This window comes from Pristis pectinata, chromosome 28 (genome assembly GCF_009764475.1).
Source record: "Pristis pectinata isolate sPriPec2 chromosome 28, sPriPec2.1.pri, whole genome shotgun sequence".
NCBI classification, from domain to species: domain Eukaryota; kingdom Metazoa; phylum Chordata; class Chondrichthyes; order Rhinopristiformes; family Pristidae; genus Pristis; species Pristis pectinata.
In genome coordinates, this window is record NC_067432.1 from 26,153,559 (window position 1) to 26,171,100 (window position 17,542).

Below are 17,542 nucleotides of genomic sequence, written 5' to 3' on the forward strand. Positions count from 1 at the left end.
CAGTGTGTAGAGCCTGAATTCATGTTTAAACAATGACATTCTTATGAGGTAGTGGAGGCTGGCTGATGTCTAGGGTCTTGCCCAATTCACATGGTTAAAGTCTTCAAACAAGGAAAGAAAACCAGAAGCAGACAAATAAATTTGACACCTTGTGTGCAAGTGCACCTGTGATAAAATTCATTTTGTAACATTCAGAAATAAATCTTGTGTGCTTTTTCTAAAATATCACTGAAGCTTTGGTAACATGGATCTGCTGTGTGGAAACACTTGCACAGTACGTGACCTATAAAATCCACTCATCAGGCATTACTCATAGAGATTCTTTGAGGGGACTTAACTGTTGGGATTGTTGCTTTACAGGCCCAGGCACAGTCAGAAACAAAATAATTTATGTCCTCAAATGCAAGAAGGGGAGATTAGGGAATAATTCTATTCAACACTCAGAGATTACTGATCTGTTTTCCTTGCAAAACATCAGAACAAATGGTTCATCTTGTTTGCTTTCACTATTCTGGTGATTGTGTGATTCAATAATGTTCTTGGTTAATTATGACAATCAAGAATATGATAGTGCAAGAGAGGGTGCACATGAGATTTATGAGGTTGTTGCAGGGCCAGAAAACTTTAGCTACAAGAAGAGATTTACTGGCTGTCTTTGTTTTCTCTTGAACAAAGACTGAGGGGAGATTTACTTGAACTGTACAAAATTATGTAGAGAAAGCCTAGACAGAGTGAACAGGAAGGACCTACTTCCTGAAGCAGAGGGGTCAATAACCAGAGACATAGATTTATGTTAATTGGTGGAAGGATTAGTAGGAATTGAAGAAACTGTTTTTTCTGCCTCGAGTGATGGACTAGAACTCTCTGCACAAAAGTGGTGATAGAGGAAGAGACCCACTTTCAGATTTAAAATAACCTGGTTGAGTAATTGAGGAGACATAATGTACAAGGGGATAACCTGGATAAATGTTTTTCCTGATGGTGTAGATACAATGACCCGAATGGCCTTCTGTTGATGCCATAACTCTCAATGATTCAATTGATCTCCTTCAATTCATCTACTGTAGGCAGTTAGGCAAGGAAAATAACTGGTTGTGGAAGGCTTTGGGAATCATGGGCCAAGCCCACCAAATTAACCAGATTAATTATGTACGAAATCTCAAAATGTTAGTTCCTGAAAGAAATCTCCCAACGAGACATTTGAATGAATCAATACTAACTACTTGTACTATTTCCCAAAGGAACCTGTTCCACAGATGGATCACTTGCTGATGTGAGGAGGTTTCAGTTAGTTTTGAATGCAGAGAGCTGAGCGTTGAACAGATTATTCTGTGCTTAGCTTGTTGCGGTGGAAAAAGCTCAGTCACCTAGTTCTTGCATTTTTTAAATTATTTGTTCATATTTCACTGTGTGGCATCAGCAGCACAGCCAGTGTTGGTTGCACTGAAGAAAATGACAATGAGCTGCCTTATTGAACTGCTGCATCTCTTCTGATGCTGTTACAGTGCTGTTAGGGGTGTGGTGGGGAGGGTTGGTGGGGGTGGGGGTTGGAGGGGTGGTGAAGGGGTGTTTCAGACCCAATGACAATGAAAAACACTTAATATATTTCCAAGTCAGGAAGGTGTGCAGTTTGAAGGGGAACGTGCAGAGATTAGTGTTCCTGTGCACCTGCTGTCTTTGTCCTCCTTGGTGGTAGAGGCATGGGTTTGGGAAGTGCTTGTAAGAATTGCCTGGGAAAGTATCTGCAGTGTATTTTGTAAATACTATCCCCTTTTATGTGCCAGAGGTGGGAGGAATGAATGTTTGGGAAGGTTGATGGAATACCCATCAAGCAAGCTGCTTTGTCCTGGATGGTATCAAGTTTCTTGGGCTCTGCTGGAGTTGCACTCAGGCAGCGTGAAGAATATTCCATCGAGCTTGTGTCTTGCGCCTCATAGTGAAAAGGTTTTGGGCTGCCCAGATACAAATTACCCACCACAAGGTTCCCTAACCTCTCACCTGTAGCTCTAGCTACATTCTCATGATTGAGACAGTTGTGCCTCTAGTCAATAGTGATCTCCAGGAATCATTGATGGCAATGCTACTCCAGGTGGAGATACCTGGATGGCAGTGTTTTAGGATAAGGAATAAAGAGAAGGATGTCATGGAGAGCTTAATGCAACAGAATGTCTCAAAGAGAATAGAAAGTTTGGGAATGAGGAAATTAGGAAAGCAAGAGAGAGTTTGAAAAAATATTGGCAAATAAAATCAAAGGTAAGCATATTTGGATTTTAAATACCCAAGGAGCAGAGGATGAACAAGGAAAGAAATGACCCAAGTTGACCCCTGTGTGTGGGTGGAGGATGTGAGTAAGATTGCTGATAAATATTTTATAACTATCTTCACAAAGACAGGAGAATAATGTGAATGAGTGTGAAATATCAGAGAGGTAAACATAGTAAAAGAGAAAGTAGTAAGGGATTTATCATCTCTGACAGTGGATAAATCATCAGGCCTAAATGAAATGTACCCCAAGCTCTTAAAATATTCAACTGGTAAAATTGCAGAGGCTCTGACAACAACTAGAGGACTGGAGCGCTGCTAAAGTTGTACCAGAGTTTAAAAGGGGAGGTAGATATAAGGTAAGTAACCTCTGCCCAGTTAGATTAATTTCGATGCTGGACAAATTGTTGGAATCCATTTAGAAAACACAGACTAATCAAAAATTGTCACCATGGATTTGCTATAGGGAATATCATACCTGATTAACCAACTCACTTACAGGAGTTGGGACTTGAAGTGAGAGCAGGAGAATTGAAGGGAGGTGAGTCTCATCACTTGCTTGAGAGTTTCCCTTTCAGGAATTTTAAAGAGGTAAATAAGCTAATTGTTAGTTAATAGGTGATTGGCTAATTAGCTAAATTATCAGCAGCCAATAACAAGAAATTAGCATCAAGTGGAGTTGCCATTTTGGAAGGGCTGTTGTCCAGTCAAAATGCTGCTGGTTTTCTAAGTGTGGGCTTTGGTGAATACTGGGCTTCAGTGAGGAGGGCAAGCAATACTTAAGGTCAGGTGAGGGTAGGTTTTTTTCGTCTTTTTTCTTCCCTCAAAACTTTTTAGTCATGGCAGGTGAGCTCAGACCCACGTCATGCTCCTCCTACGCAATGTGGGAACTTGGGGAGGCTGCCAGAGTCCTTGATGACCACGTGTGCAGGAAGTGTGTCCAGTTGCAGCTCCCGACAGACCGCATAGTGGCACTGGATCTGTGCACGGATTCACTTTGGAGCATCTGAGATGCTGAGAATGTTGTGGGCAGCACGTTTAATGAGTTGCTCACACTGTGGTTTAAGGGCCTAAGGAAAGATGGGGAACGGGTGACCAACAGGCAGAACAGTAGCAGGAAGGTAGTGCAGGAGTCCCCTGCGGTCATCTCCCTCCAAAACATACACCGCTTTGGATACTGTTGGGGGAGATGGTTCATCAGGGGAAGGCAGCAGTAGCAGGATCATGGCACCCTGAGTGGCTCTGCTGCACAGCTGGGCAAGGAAAAGAGTGGCAGAGCTATAGCGGTAGGGAATTCCATGGTAAGGGGAATAGACGGGAGCTTCTGCGTCCACAAACGGGACTCCCGATTGATGCCTTGCCTCCTAGGTGCAAGGGTCAGGGATGTCTCGGAGCGGCTGCAGGGCATTCTAAAAAGGGAGGGTGAACAGCCAGTTGTCATGCTGCATGTAGGTACTAACGATGTAGGAAAAAAGCGGGATGAGGTCCTACAAGCTGAATTTAGGGAGCTAGGATATAACTTAAAGAGTAGGACCTCAAAGGTAATCTCAGGATTGTTACCTGTGCCACATATTAGTCAGAGTAGGAATAGCAGCATAGTTAGGATGAATATGTGGCTTGATCAGTGGTGCAGGAAGGAGAGTTTCAGATTCTTGGGACATTGGAACCAGTTCTGGGGGAGGTGGGATGAGTACAAACCGGACAGTCTACACCTGAGCAATGTCCTAGGGGAATGTTTGCTATTGCTGTTGGGGAGGGTTTAAAATAATATGGCAGGGGGATGGGAATCCATGCAGAAAGACTGAGGGAAGCAATGCAGAGACCAAAGCAAAAGTTAAAAAAGAGAAAAGTAAGAGTGGAGTACAGAAAAGTCAAATGCAAAGGACACAAAGGTTACTAGATTTTAAAAGGACAATGATTTTAAAAGGACAAGGGCACTTTATCTGAATGCCTGTAGTATTCGAAACAAGGTCAGTGAACTTGAGGCACACAACAGTACAAATGGGCATGATTTAGTGACCATTGCAGAAACGTGGTTGCAGGGTGGAGATGATTGGGAATTTAAATATCCAAGGGTATCAGGTAATACGGAAGGATAGACAGGGAGGTGGGGTAGCACTCTTAAGGATGAGATCAGGGTGATAGTGAGAGGTGATATAAGATCTAAGGAGCAGAATGTGGAGTCCATCTGCGTAGAGATTAGGAACAGTAAAAAGAAGAAACCACTGGTGGGAGTTGTCTATAGGCCACTGAATAATAGCACAGACAATAAACCAAGAAATACCTGATGCATGTAAGAACGGAACAAAGCTCATGTATACAAAGTCGGCAAGAATAGTGGGAAACTGGAAGATTGGGAAAACTTTAAAAAGCAACAAAGAGCCACTAAGCAAGCAATAAGGAAAGGGAAGATAGATTATGAAAGTAAATTAGCACAAAATATAAAAACCGATAGTAAAAGTTTTTATAATTATATAATGTGGAAAAGGGTGGCTAAATTGAACGTAGGTCCCTTAGAAGATGAGGAGGGGGGAATTAATATTGGGTAATGTGGAAATGGCTGAGGCTTTGAACAACTATTTTTTGTTGGTCTTCATGGTGGAGGACGCACCTAACATGTCAAAGAGAAATGTTATGGATGTGATGGGAGTTGAGGACCTTGATACAATCACCATCACTAAAGAGCTAGTGATGAGCAAACTTGTGGGCCTAAAGGTAGATGGGTCCCCTGGTCCTGATGGGATGCATCCCAGGGTACTGAAAGAAATGGCGGAAGTTATAGTAGACACAGTTGTGATAGTTACCAACATTTTCTGGACTCTGGGCAGATCCTGGCAGGTTGGAAGACAGTGAATGTCATACCATTGTTTAAAAAAGAATGTAGGCAAAAAGTGGATAACTATAGGCCAGTTAGCTTAACGTCTGCAGTCAGGAAAATGCTTGAAGCTATCATTAAAGAAGAAATAGCGAGACATCTGGATAGAAGTGGTTCCATCAGGCAGACACAGCATAGATTCAGGAAGGTCAGTTCCTGTTTGACAAACTTACTGGAGTTTTTTGAAGATATAATGAGTGCTGTGGATAGAGGGGAACAGGTGGATGTTGTATACTTGGATTTCCAGAAGGTGTTTGACATGGAGCCTCATAAAAGACTTATCCATAAGATAAGGATGCATGGAGTTGGGGGTAATGTATTAGCATGGATAGAGGATTGGTTAACCAATAACAGGCAGAGAGTTGGGGTAAGTGGGTGTTTCTCTGGTTGGCAATCAGTGGAGAACAGAGTGCCGCAGGAATCGGTGCTGGGCCCACAATTGCTCATGATAAACATTAACAATTTGGAAGAGGGGACTGAGTTTCATGTATCTGAGTTTGCTGATGATCACTAAGTGGAAAAGCTAATTGTGCAGAAGATGCGGAAAGTCTGCAGAAAAATATTGGTAGGTTAAGTGAGTGGGTAAGAGTCTGGCAGATGGAATACGATGTTGGTAAATGCGAGGTCATCCACTTTGGAAGGAAAAGTAGAAAATCAGATTATTATTTAAATGGTGAAAGATTGCAGCATGCTGTTGTGCAGAGAGACTTGGGCATGCTTGTGCATGAATCGTGGTTATCAAGAACGTAAATCGAATGTTGGCCTTCATTGCTAGAGGGATTGACTTTGAGAGCAGGAGGTTATGCTGCAACTGTACAAGGTACTGGTGAGGTCACACCTGGAGTACAGCGTGCAGTTCTGGTCTCCTTATTTGAGGAAAGATATACTGGCTTTGGAGGCAGTGCAGGGGAGGTTCACCAGGTTGATTCTGGAGATGAGGGGGTTAGCCTATGAGAGAGTGAGTCGCCTGGGACTATACTCGCTGGAATTCAGAAGAATGAGAGGGGATCTTATATAAACATACAAAATTATGAAAGGGGTAGATAAGATAGAGGCAGGAAAGTTGTTTCCACTGGTAGGTGAGACTAGAACAAGGGGCATTACCCTCAAGATTCAGGAGAATAGATTTAGGATGGAGATGAGGAGAAACTGTTTTTCCCAGAGAGTGATGAATCTGTGGAATTCTCTGCCCAGAGAAGCAGTAGGGGCTACGTCAATAAATATATTTAAGACACAATTAGATAGATTTTTGCATAGTAGGGGAATTAAGGGTTATGGGGAAAAGACAGTTAGGTGGAGCTGAGTCCACAGCCAGATCAGCCATGATCTTATTGAATGGCTGAGCAGGCTCAACGAGCCAGATGACCTACTCCTTCTCCTATTTCTTATGGTTTTTATGTTGAATATTTTAAGGAGGTAACAAGATGGGACAATGATGGCATTGTATTTGATGTAGTCTGCATAGATTTTAGCAAGGCTTTTGACAAGGAAGAGGTTTCCGTGTCCACATGTGATTGATCCTATGAAACTTCCTAGACTCTGGAGTCAGGATTGAGGAGTCCAGGGACACTCCCACCAGTTTAACTCCTCCTACTGTAGTAACAGTAAGAGGGGCAGTTCAGGTAGCACATTCCAGAAAACATGGTTGGCCCAGGTTTTTTTAAAGCTTCTACTCCAAGCTTCTCAGGTATATCCTTGGTGCTTGATTTTTGATTCCCCTCTGGATTTACTGTATATTCCAGCCTGTTTTATACAGCATTTACCTTATACCAATGTGAACTTTGTTGTGGATGACCACTTCATCTAATTTTACTACCATATGTCAGATGTATGGTCTCAGCCTTTGGTCTGTAAGTATTTGGAAAATAGCTGCAGCTGAATCATCCAATGGTACAGTGGTGTACTGGTAGAATCCCTTGTGCCCAATGCTGTATTACCAATCTACCGATAACTTTTGGTTAGGTCCAAAACATTACGATTACTTGCTTTCCCCACTCTCTCAATCAGTTCATCCATGAGGACATCAGGTAGGCATTGAATTTGTATCTTGAGTCTTGAAGTCAATATAGAACCATCATTTTCCATTATATTTGAAAACTAAGACAATGGAACTATTCTTGTGACTTTTCCATGAACACCCATGTTCAAACAACCACCCTCTGGTTTTGGGGATTCTGTAAAGTTTTCTATTGTCACACCAAGTCTCACCACCAAGTTATTGCAGATCACCCTTATTTTGTCCTTGTCAGCAATGCTGTAGTTCTGGATATGTTTACTGCAGTGTAGGTGGCTCGACAAGCTTCTGCTCAGAGTCATTGAGCTGGGGGCCCAGCTGTCAATTCTGCAACAGGGAAGGGCAAGAGTTACTTGGATGCTTTGACCCAGGAGGTATTCACATCCCATAAGCAAAGGTCATGATCAGGGACGGGAGTGTGACTCCAAGTGAGACAGGTAAAGGGACAGGGGTGCAGAAGCAGCTGTCCAAAGAGGTTGAGGTTCTTTCAGCTTGTTTGGATGAGTGGGAGATGCAGACTGAGCATGACAGCATTCAGTATGGTGAAGCAATGTGACTGACTGATCTTTTAACCTAATTCACTTCAGCTCGCTCTGCTTTCATGCCCTCATAATTGCCCTTATTTTGTACAAAATATTAGTCATGGGCCTATTTTTCTCTCCATCAAAGTGAAGGTAAAGTTCAATCATATGATGACTGCTGCTTCTTTCACTAATTAACCCCATCTCATTGTGTAACACCAGGTCTAGTATAGCCTATTCTCTGATGATCTCCTGTTCTAAGAAAGCATCCCCAAACTCTATGGGCATCCTTTGCCCATCTGATTTTTCCATTCTATATGTAGATTAAAATCTCCCTCAATGTGAAATAGTATATTTTGGCTGGAAAAGTAAAAGTGAAGCATATTATCTAGAAAGGTGAATTGCAAAGCTCTGAGGAGTAGAGGGATCGGGGTGTCCTAATGCATGGTTTGCAAAAGGCTGATATATTGGGACAGCAAGTAATTAGAAAAGCTATTGGAATAGTATTATTGATTGCGAAGGGAATTGAATACAAAATACTGGAGCTTGTGCTGCAGTTAGAGGGGGCATTGGTGAGACCACATTCAGAGAATTGGGTACAGTATTAGTCTCCTTATTTAAGGAAGGATGTTATTGCATTGGAAGCAGCTCAGAGAAGGTAGACTAGACTAATATTTGGAATGGATGGGTTGAATTATGAGAAAAAGTTAGACAGGCTGGAGATTAGAAGAGTCAGAGTGGATTCGATTGAAATGAAAAGATCTGAAGTGGTATGAATGGGTGGATGTGGAGAGGATGTTTCCTCTCGTGGCAGATTCACTGTTTAAAAAATCAGATTCACTGTTTAAAGATAAGGGGTCGCCAACTAAGTGGTTAAGAAGGGTACATAATCCTTGCCTTCATTAGTCGGGGGATAGAATATGAGTAGGGAGCTTATAGTGCAGCTTCATAAAACATAGGCTTTAGTGGAGTACTCTATGGTTCTGGTCACCACACTATTAAAAGGACATGATTACATTGGAGTGGGTTTAGAGGAGATTCACCAGGATGTTTTCTGGGATGGAGTTTTTCAGTTATATGAGAGACTGGAAAGGCTGGGTTTGTTTTCTTGAAGTGGAGCAGGCTGAAGGGGGGATCTATTGATATATACAAAATTATGATGGGTGTAGATTGGGTAGATAGTGAGGAACTTTTGCCCTTAGCAGAGGTGTATAAAACCAGAGTGTATAGGGTTAAGGTAAGGGTTGCAGATTTAGAGGAGATTTGGGGAAGAATTTTTTCACCTGGAGGGTGGTTAAAATCTGGAACAAACTGCCTCTGGGGCAGTGGAGGCAGTTACTCTCACAGTATTTGAGAAATATTTAGATGAGTACTTGAGATGCTGTGGCCACATCTGGAAAGTAGGAATAGTATAGGGAGGTATTTGATGGCGGAAGGTTCTGTTTCATTGCTACTTGACTCTATAATTCTAGCACTTTGAGAGGCACAGGTTAACCAAGGACAATCAATGTGGATTTGTTCTGAAGAAAGGTCATTGACCAAGAATGCTAATTCTATTTCTCTCTCTGCAGATCCTGCCTGACCTGCTTAGTATTTCTAGGATTTTCTGTTTTTATTTTGAATTTAAGGACCATTTGTATCTTACTTGATTTTTTTTGACAACATTGGGTAAAACATTGAACATAATCTACATGGATTTTAGAAAGGCATTTGATAATAAAAAAAAGTCCCAGATGGCAATCTATTTAAGGAAGCAAAAATCCATAGGATCTAAGGGAGAGTGACCTGCTGGATTAAAGAGCAAAGGCTAATGGTGGACTGGAGGACTATTTGGATGTAATTCTATGGGGATCAGGAAAAGGCCCTTCACTTTTTGTGGTCTATTTCAATGATTTGAATTTAAATGGGCTGTGATAAAGAAACATGCAGACAAAGCCACAATTGGCTGTGTGGTTGATAGTGAGGAAGAAAGTTCTATGCAGTAGGAAGAGATCAACAGACTGGTTAGATGGACATGGCAAATGGATTCCAAAGAAGCATGAGGGAATGCATTCAGGGAGGCTAGATAAGGCTGTAGAAGACAGGATTAAATTAGGACTAGTGAGATGCTTGCCTTTATTGGCCAAGGTGTGGAGTACAAGAGTAGGCAGGTCATGCTAATGTACAAAATGCTAATTAAGCCACAGTACTAGTATGTACAGTTCTGGTCACTGCTGTACAAGAAAGATGTGATAGCACTTGGGAAGGTGCAGAGGATATTAAGCAAGATAGTACCAGTTTTGAAAAATCCAGGGTTTATCATAGCTGGGTTCTTACAGTCAGTGACATATGTGGTTCCAGCTCGTGGATCTCATGTCCATTGCCATCCAGAGATGGATACTCTGCCTTTCAGCATCATGGTAAGATGAGGCCAAAGACAAATTAAGAAACCTGTGTATTGTGCAGAACATACATGACTCAACAAAGTGGTCATTCTGGATTTTTTTCAAACTTTTGTTATGGAGCTTCCTGTATCAACAAAACCACAGCAGAAGGAAAGTTCACATCCCAGTTTATTTCCTTATGGATCACATCCGGGCTGGAAAAACGTAACTGATAGATTTTAATTCCCAACTGAGTTTCTTCCACAGACTTTAGACTGACTGACTCTGAATAAGTTTTTTTTCCTCGTTATTGATATCAGTCCCACCAAGTGGAAACACACCAGGTTAACATTAGGGTCAATACTGGTTCATGTGGTAGTACTCCATCTCTGAGAGAGCAAGTCATGAGTTCAGTTCCCATTCCCAAATGGCTGAGTACAAAATATCTAGGCCGACATTCCATTGCAGCAGAGTATATTCAGCTCTTCAAAGCGCGAATTCTCTGATCAAGTGTAAAACTCTGGCTCTCTCAGGGTGAACATGAAAGATAGCAAGAAACTATTTTGAAGAAGTGCAGTGGATTTATCCCTAGTGTTGTGGGCAATATATATCGGTCATTAAACATCACAACTGCCTGATCATTATCATGTTGCTGTTCATGGGAACCTGCTGTGCATAAATTGGCTGCTGATTTTCTCTGCTGCAAAGTGACTACTCTTCAAGGAGAACCACTGACTGTGAACCACTTTGGGGCAATGTATTGTGCCTCTGAGATTGTCTCCTTTCTTCCTGAACCGAAGCTTCCCCTCTACCATGGTTGACAGAACACTTGATGGAATCTCATATTTATCCCACCTCTGCTCTCACTAACCCTCACCTCCTGGACAGAGCAAGGATAGAGACTCCTGGTACTCACTTTCCACCCCACCAGACTCTGCATTCAAAGGATCATCCTTTGCAATTTCTGCCAACTCTGAGAATCCAATATCTGACACCTCTTCCTCTCCACTCCCCTTCCAGCATTGTGAAGGGACCTTTCCCTTTCTGAATCCTTGGTCCGCTCTTCCATCTCCACCAACCACCCACCTTCTTGCGACATTTTCCAATGTAACCACAGCAGATGTTCTTTTATCTGCTCTTTTATATTTTCCCTTCCCATCATTCAAAGTCCCAAACAGTCTTTCCAAGTGAAGCAGTGACTCACTTGCACCTCTTCCAACCTAGCATACTACATTCCATGTTCAAAATGTAGTCTCCTCGCCAGTGGAGAAACCAAAGACGGGGTGAACACCTTACAGAGCAACTGCAGTCGGTCCACTGGGACAACCCTGAGCTGTTGTCTGACAGTTTAATTCTTCATCCCACCTTTCCTCTAACCTATCTGTCTGTGACCTCTGCAGTGTTATAGCAAGTCCTAATGTAAGTTTGAGGAACAGCAACTCAACTTCCATTTGGGTTAGCTGTAGCCTTTTGGACTCAGTATAATATTCTCCAACTTGGGATAACTCATTTTCTGTTTCTCTCAGAATTAACCAGTTCTGCTGCAGGTCTTCTCAACGCGCTGATTGCAGATGCATCACCTGCCCTTCAATCTCTTCCTTTTCCATCATCTGTAATATTCAATACATTTTTCTGTCTCCATTAGAACCATCTGACTTGCCAGGCATTTCCTACAGCTCTGCATTTTGCAGCTATTACATTCTTTTGGTTGCGTTCACTCTCTCTAATTGCCCTCATTTCAGAGCTTTTATATCCCTATATTCATGTTTTCCCTTGCTCAGTAACCATTCTCAGTAACCTCCCTACTGGATGACCTCATTTGTGGCTTATCCCCCGGCAACCCTGGCTCACCTAATCAGAGATGTTCCCTTTGTCCTATCCATCCTACCCCATCCTCTCTGCAACCCAAAACTTGTTTTCTCTTTCCCAGTTTTGACAAAGGATCATCAACCTGAAACATTACCTCTGTTTATCTTGCCGTTACCTGCGGCCTGATCTGATGAGTGTTTCCGGCATGTTTATTTTAAACTTCATTGGTGCAGTTATCCGAAACAGATTGACACCTCAGAATAAAGCAGAGTCTTCTGTGGGTGATGTAAGGTGGTTCTTTGTATACCTGCAGCCATCAAAATGCTGACGTTGTTCATCTCTCTTCCCTCTTGCTTTACAGACGAGGAAGAACATGATCTAATTTGTTCTGGGCCTACAGACTTTAGGGCAAGCTAAGAACTATTTCAACAATGTCTCTTCAGAGTTTAACAAAATCTGCAAATTTTTCAAAGTTCCTTTTATATTTTGATGATTGACAAGATGGAGTTTAATCCAGACAAGTGAAAGGTGATTCTCTTTGGTAGGTCAAATTGCAAGAGGAAAGTATACAATAAATGGTAGAACTCTTAGGAGCATTGATGTACAGAGGGATCTTAGGGTGCAAGTCCATAGCTCCCTGAAAGTGGCAATAAAAGTGGATTGGATGGTAAAGAAGGTGTACGGCATGCTTACCTTCGTCGATCAGGGCTCTGAGTATAAAAGTTGGGAGGTCATGTTGCAGCTGCATAAAACTTCAGTTAGGTCACATTTAGAGTATTGTGTGCAGTTTTGGTTGCCACACTATAGGAAGGCTGTGGAGAGGATGCAGAAGGGGTTTACCAGGATGTTGCCTGGATTGGAGTGTATTAGCTATACAGCTGTCCCCGGGTTATGAATGTGTTCTGTTTTCACAGAAGTTCTTAAGTTGATTTTGTCCATAAGTCAGAAAATACACAAAATCACTCAATATCGTAATGATACCTCCATAGTATTGTAATGAATGGCATCAAAAGCACGTAAAACTGATGAGAAAGAACAATTACCTAAAGTGGAGAGAGGAAACTAGTTCTGCCATTCGTAGGAACAAATGTAAATACGTACGTAGGACTTCTGAATTTAATAATGTTACGGGAGCTCGTTTGGTACATAGGGGTGTCCATAAGTCGGGCATTCGTAACCCGGAGACGGCCCATTAGGAGAGGTTGGACAAACTTGGATTGTTTTCTGTGGAGTGTCGGAAGCTGAGGAACAACAGTATAGAAGTGTATAAAATTATAAAGGCACAGATAGGGTAGACAGTTGGAAGCTTTTTCCCAGGTTGGAAGTTTAAGTGAGAGAGGAAAGTTTAAAGGAGACTTGCGGGGCAAGGTTTTTTTACACAGACAGTGATAGGTGCCTGGAGCACACTGCCAGGGAGGTGGCAAAAACAGATATGATAGCAACATTTAAGAGGTTTTTTGACAAATGTATGAACAGGCAGGGAATAGAGGGATGTAGACCATGTGCAGGTAGATGAGATTAGTTTAGGACATCATGGTTGGTGTAGATACGGTGGGCTGAAGAGCTTGTTCCTGTGCTGTACTGTTCTATGTTCCATGAAATTTGAGGAGGTAATCCACAAAACTTGTTGATCGATGGAGTCCAAGGCTCCAGTGAGGTCAAAAAAGGTTATGTGTTATGGCTGGTACTGCTCACATCACTTAAAGATGTAACACTCTATTCTGAGATCTGTCACAACAGGTCAAGGATATTCTGAATGCCTTCCTGGAAAAAGTGCAATATCCCCACCAGCACCCGGGAATAACTAAAACTGTTTGTACAGCCATAACAAAAGGACTGTCCTATTACCATGTAAGGTTGACGTTCTTAAAAGAGTTGTGGCTTCACCACCCAGGTTCAGATTTGTACTAAACATTGGAAAGATCATTTTAAAATTAGAAAATAATCTCTGGTTCATTTTTGCATTTGCTTATTTGCTACCTACATTATTTTGATCTTACGAATGACCCAGAACTGCATTATGTTGAGTTCACATTTTACTTCATGTTCCTGGTATTACATTTAAAGATGCTTACCACTTAAATGTTCTGTACATTTATGTTTTTGAGGGCTTTAATTGCAATTTTTAAAATGACATTATCTCCTTTTTCAGCAAGTGGCCTCCCAATCCAGTAAGGGACAGTCACCACCTTTCGCCATGGGATCAAGTCATAGTTTTCCTGCAGACCCAGCTACTTTCAGTCCCCTCTCCAGTCCTGTGTCTACGTCTTCACCTGGAGGACCTTCTTATACCAGTCTGGCAAATCGATCCACTAGTTTTGGTGAGTAGAAATGCAAACTAATTATGACCAGTGTGATTTTTCAGTCAACGACTTTACCAGATAATGCTTAAGATTAGACTTGGATCAAAAATTGGGAACAGAGATGCAAGAACCTCCATCCTAATGTGGATAGTGTTGGAAAAATTGTAAAGATTAATCAACTGTGATCTTGATGATGGCAGAGCAGAGCCAAAGGGCCCAATGACCTACTTCTGCTCCTATTTCTTATGTTCTAATACTGTTGCTCACATGATGAGCAATCCCAATCCCCAAAACTCTAATTTGTTTTTTTTCTCTCTCACTTTGCTTCTCTTTTTATATTCATTATTATGACTGTTCTCAAGTTGCTTTTTGATTACTGTGATCACTGCTGAGAAATTCTACCAGTGTGTGGCACCTATGGGGATTAAAAGTAAAAATGACCTCTTGGGTTTACACATCATCTTTAAGTGTTTACTGTTGTTGATCCTGCTAGAAATGATGTTCTATCACACCAAAGTTATTAATGTGACGTCCCAGCTGATTAATGTTGAACCCTGGACCAACAGCACAATTATGTTCATCCCAAGTGCATAAGTATCCCTGTTATTCCAGAGTTTTGGAATGTGCTGCATGAAATTGTGATGAGAAGCAAAAATGTGCTGCTGTGGGATTAGAACAGGGACTGGGACTAATTGGATAAGACTTTCATGAAGAGGCCTGGTGTGTCAGATTCTGCGCAGTCTCCTCAAAAACAAAGGGAAAATCAAATGGAAAAATTATTGAAAAATGTCTCATGAGGATGCCTATCATCAGCATGAAAAATGCGGGAGGCAGAGTTTCCCCACCATTTTGCTTTTCTGTCATTTGGTTCATGCTGGTTCCTGGCTGGTGATAGTTTAAAGTAAGAGTGCTGTTCATTCTCTCATGATTTGTTGTGTCTTCATCAGTGACCATCTACCATTTACCAGAACTTATAGGAACTATTTTGGGGAAGTTGCTGCTTTCTCCAATTTATTCTGAAGGGTGAATTCTAATTGTTGTGCATTTTGCTGAGCATGAATTGCTTTAATGTTGGGTTCAAAGGCAATGGGAAGTTTTGTGGTTTTCCATTTTTTGAATTTTGACATTATAAAAATAATTGTGATTTATGTGTTAATATATTATCGTTGGTTTTCCAGAGAAATCATTATTACATTAAATAGATGGAAATTTTATTTTAACTTTGAATTGTCAAATGTATGTAATCTGAAGCTTGAGTTACATAAAGTATTTTCCTTGCCTGCCCCATTAAGTTATAGCTCAAACATTTCTTAGCATCCACGTGTTGCTTTCAGTTGCCAAGCAGCTCTGCTCCCAGGCCAGCTGTTCCCTCCTAGTTTGAAAGTGCCAGTTTGTTGCTTGGTGTGAATGTGCCTGACATCTGGAATTTGCTAGGAGGGAAGTGATATTGTATCCTGCTGCACTGTGACATAGCATTGTGTTGTCTCAACATGTTACTTGAAGTTGTGCATACTTGCCAAATCATCCATTTAAGGTAAGCAGTCAAATTAGAGATCTGCTTCAATAATATAGTGGAATTTATAGCCTGGCAAATAGGGTCTTGGGAGGAGTGTTCAAAGACCAATGCCTTCAGAAAACCTGCCATCATTTACCCTTTCTGTCAGTCATCATAGAACCAAAAACAAATAGCATGCAGGAAAGGACCAACATGTTTTCTTTTAATCAGTGAGTCAATTGCAGGCTGAAAACACATTTTAGCAAATTTTTTTTCTTTATTGTTTTGCTTTTTTATAAATTCAGGGCTATTACATGTGTTACTGCTACTGGTTAACTTATGGTCATCATTGAAAGTAAACCAACACTTCAGCTAGTTTGAAACCCGCTGATTTCCTATTAGTCTGAGGATACAATGTGTACATGTCACGTGCAGTGTTAACCCATGGAAAACACTTTGTATTATCACATTATACAGATATTCACCAGTATTTTTTCCCTCTGAACAGAGATCTGCAACTGTCTCCCACTCCTTCATCTTTTCTATTTTTCTCCTTGTATGCAACTTTCTCAGTATTGTGAACCATTTCCTCACACCCTTTCTCGGTTACTATAACTCCACCTACTGCTCTCTGCCTGAACCTAAAAAGTTGTTGTCATAGGATTGTTGTCATAGAGTAATACAGCATGGAAACAGGCCCTTCAGCCCAACTGGTCCATGCCGACCACAGCATCCTCCCTGCTAGTCCCAGTTGCCTGTGTTCAGCCCATAACTTTCCAAGCCCCTCCCCTCATGTACCTATCCAAATGCCTCTTAAATGCTGCCATGGTACCTGCCTCGTTCACTTTCTCTGGCAGCTCATTCCAGTTACTCACTACCCTCTATGTAAATAAGTAACCTTTCAGGTCTCTCTTAAATCTCTCCTTCTTATCTTGTATCTGTGCCCTCTAGTTTTGGATTCCCCAACCATGGGGAAAAGACTATGACTGTCCACCTTATCCATACCCCTCATGATTTTATAAACTTCTATAAGGTCACCCCTCATTCTCCTACACTCCAAAGAATAAAGATCCAGTATGGCCAACCTCTCCCTATACCTCAGGTCCTCCAGTCCAGGTAGCGTCCTCGTTAATCTCTTCTGCACTCTCTCCATCTTGACAATGTCTTTCCTATAACAGGGTGACCAAAACCATAGACAATACTCCAAGTGCTGCCTCACCAACGACTTGTATAACTGCAACATAATGTCCCTACTCCTAAACTCGATGCCCTGACTGATGAAGGCCAGCGCGCTAAATGCCGCCTTCACCACCCTATCAAATTGCGCAGCCACTTTGAGCGAACTGTGGACATGTACTCCCAGGTCCCTCTGTTCTACAACACTCGTCAGTGCCCTGCTATTCACTGTATGTTTGACTGTCCAAAATTCATCACCTCACACTTACCTAAGTTGAAATCCATTTGCCATTCCTCAGCCCATCTCCCTAACTGATCAAGATCTCTTTGCAATTCATTGTAACCTGCTTCACTATCAACAAGGCCCCCTAACTTAGTATCATCAGCAAACTTGCTAATCGTGCCATGTGCATTCATATCCAAATCATTTACATGAATAATGAATATGAGGTCCCAACACTGACCCCTGGGGCACCCCACTAGTCACAGGCCTCCAGTTGGTGAAGCAACCTTCAACCATCACCCTCTGCTTCCTGTCATCGAGCTAATCCTGAATCCACCTCGCTAGCTTTCCCTGAATCCTACATAAACTTCCAGATCAGTCTGCCATACAGGACTTTGTCAAAGGCCTTACTAAAGTCCATATAGACAACATGAACTGCCCTACCTTCATCTATCCCCTTAGTTACCTCTACAAACAAAAACTCCAAAAGATTCGTCATAG

The 17,542-nt window shown here is 41.8% G+C and overlaps 1 protein-coding gene across 8 annotated transcripts in view; it reads left to right on the plus strand.

The window, feature by feature from the left end:
* arnt2 (aryl-hydrocarbon receptor nuclear translocator 2) overlaps positions 1-17,542 on the plus strand; it is a 262,293-nt gene that overhangs the window by 215,698 nt on the left and 29,053 nt on the right. For all 8 annotated transcript variants that reach the window (XM_052040356.1, XM_052040351.1, XM_052040353.1 and 5 more), the window contains one exon: positions 13,997-14,165. In XM_052040356.1, coding sequence (XP_051896316.1) covers positions 13,997-14,165 — 169 coding nt within the window. The remainder of the gene's footprint in view (positions 1-13,996; positions 14,166-17,542) is intronic.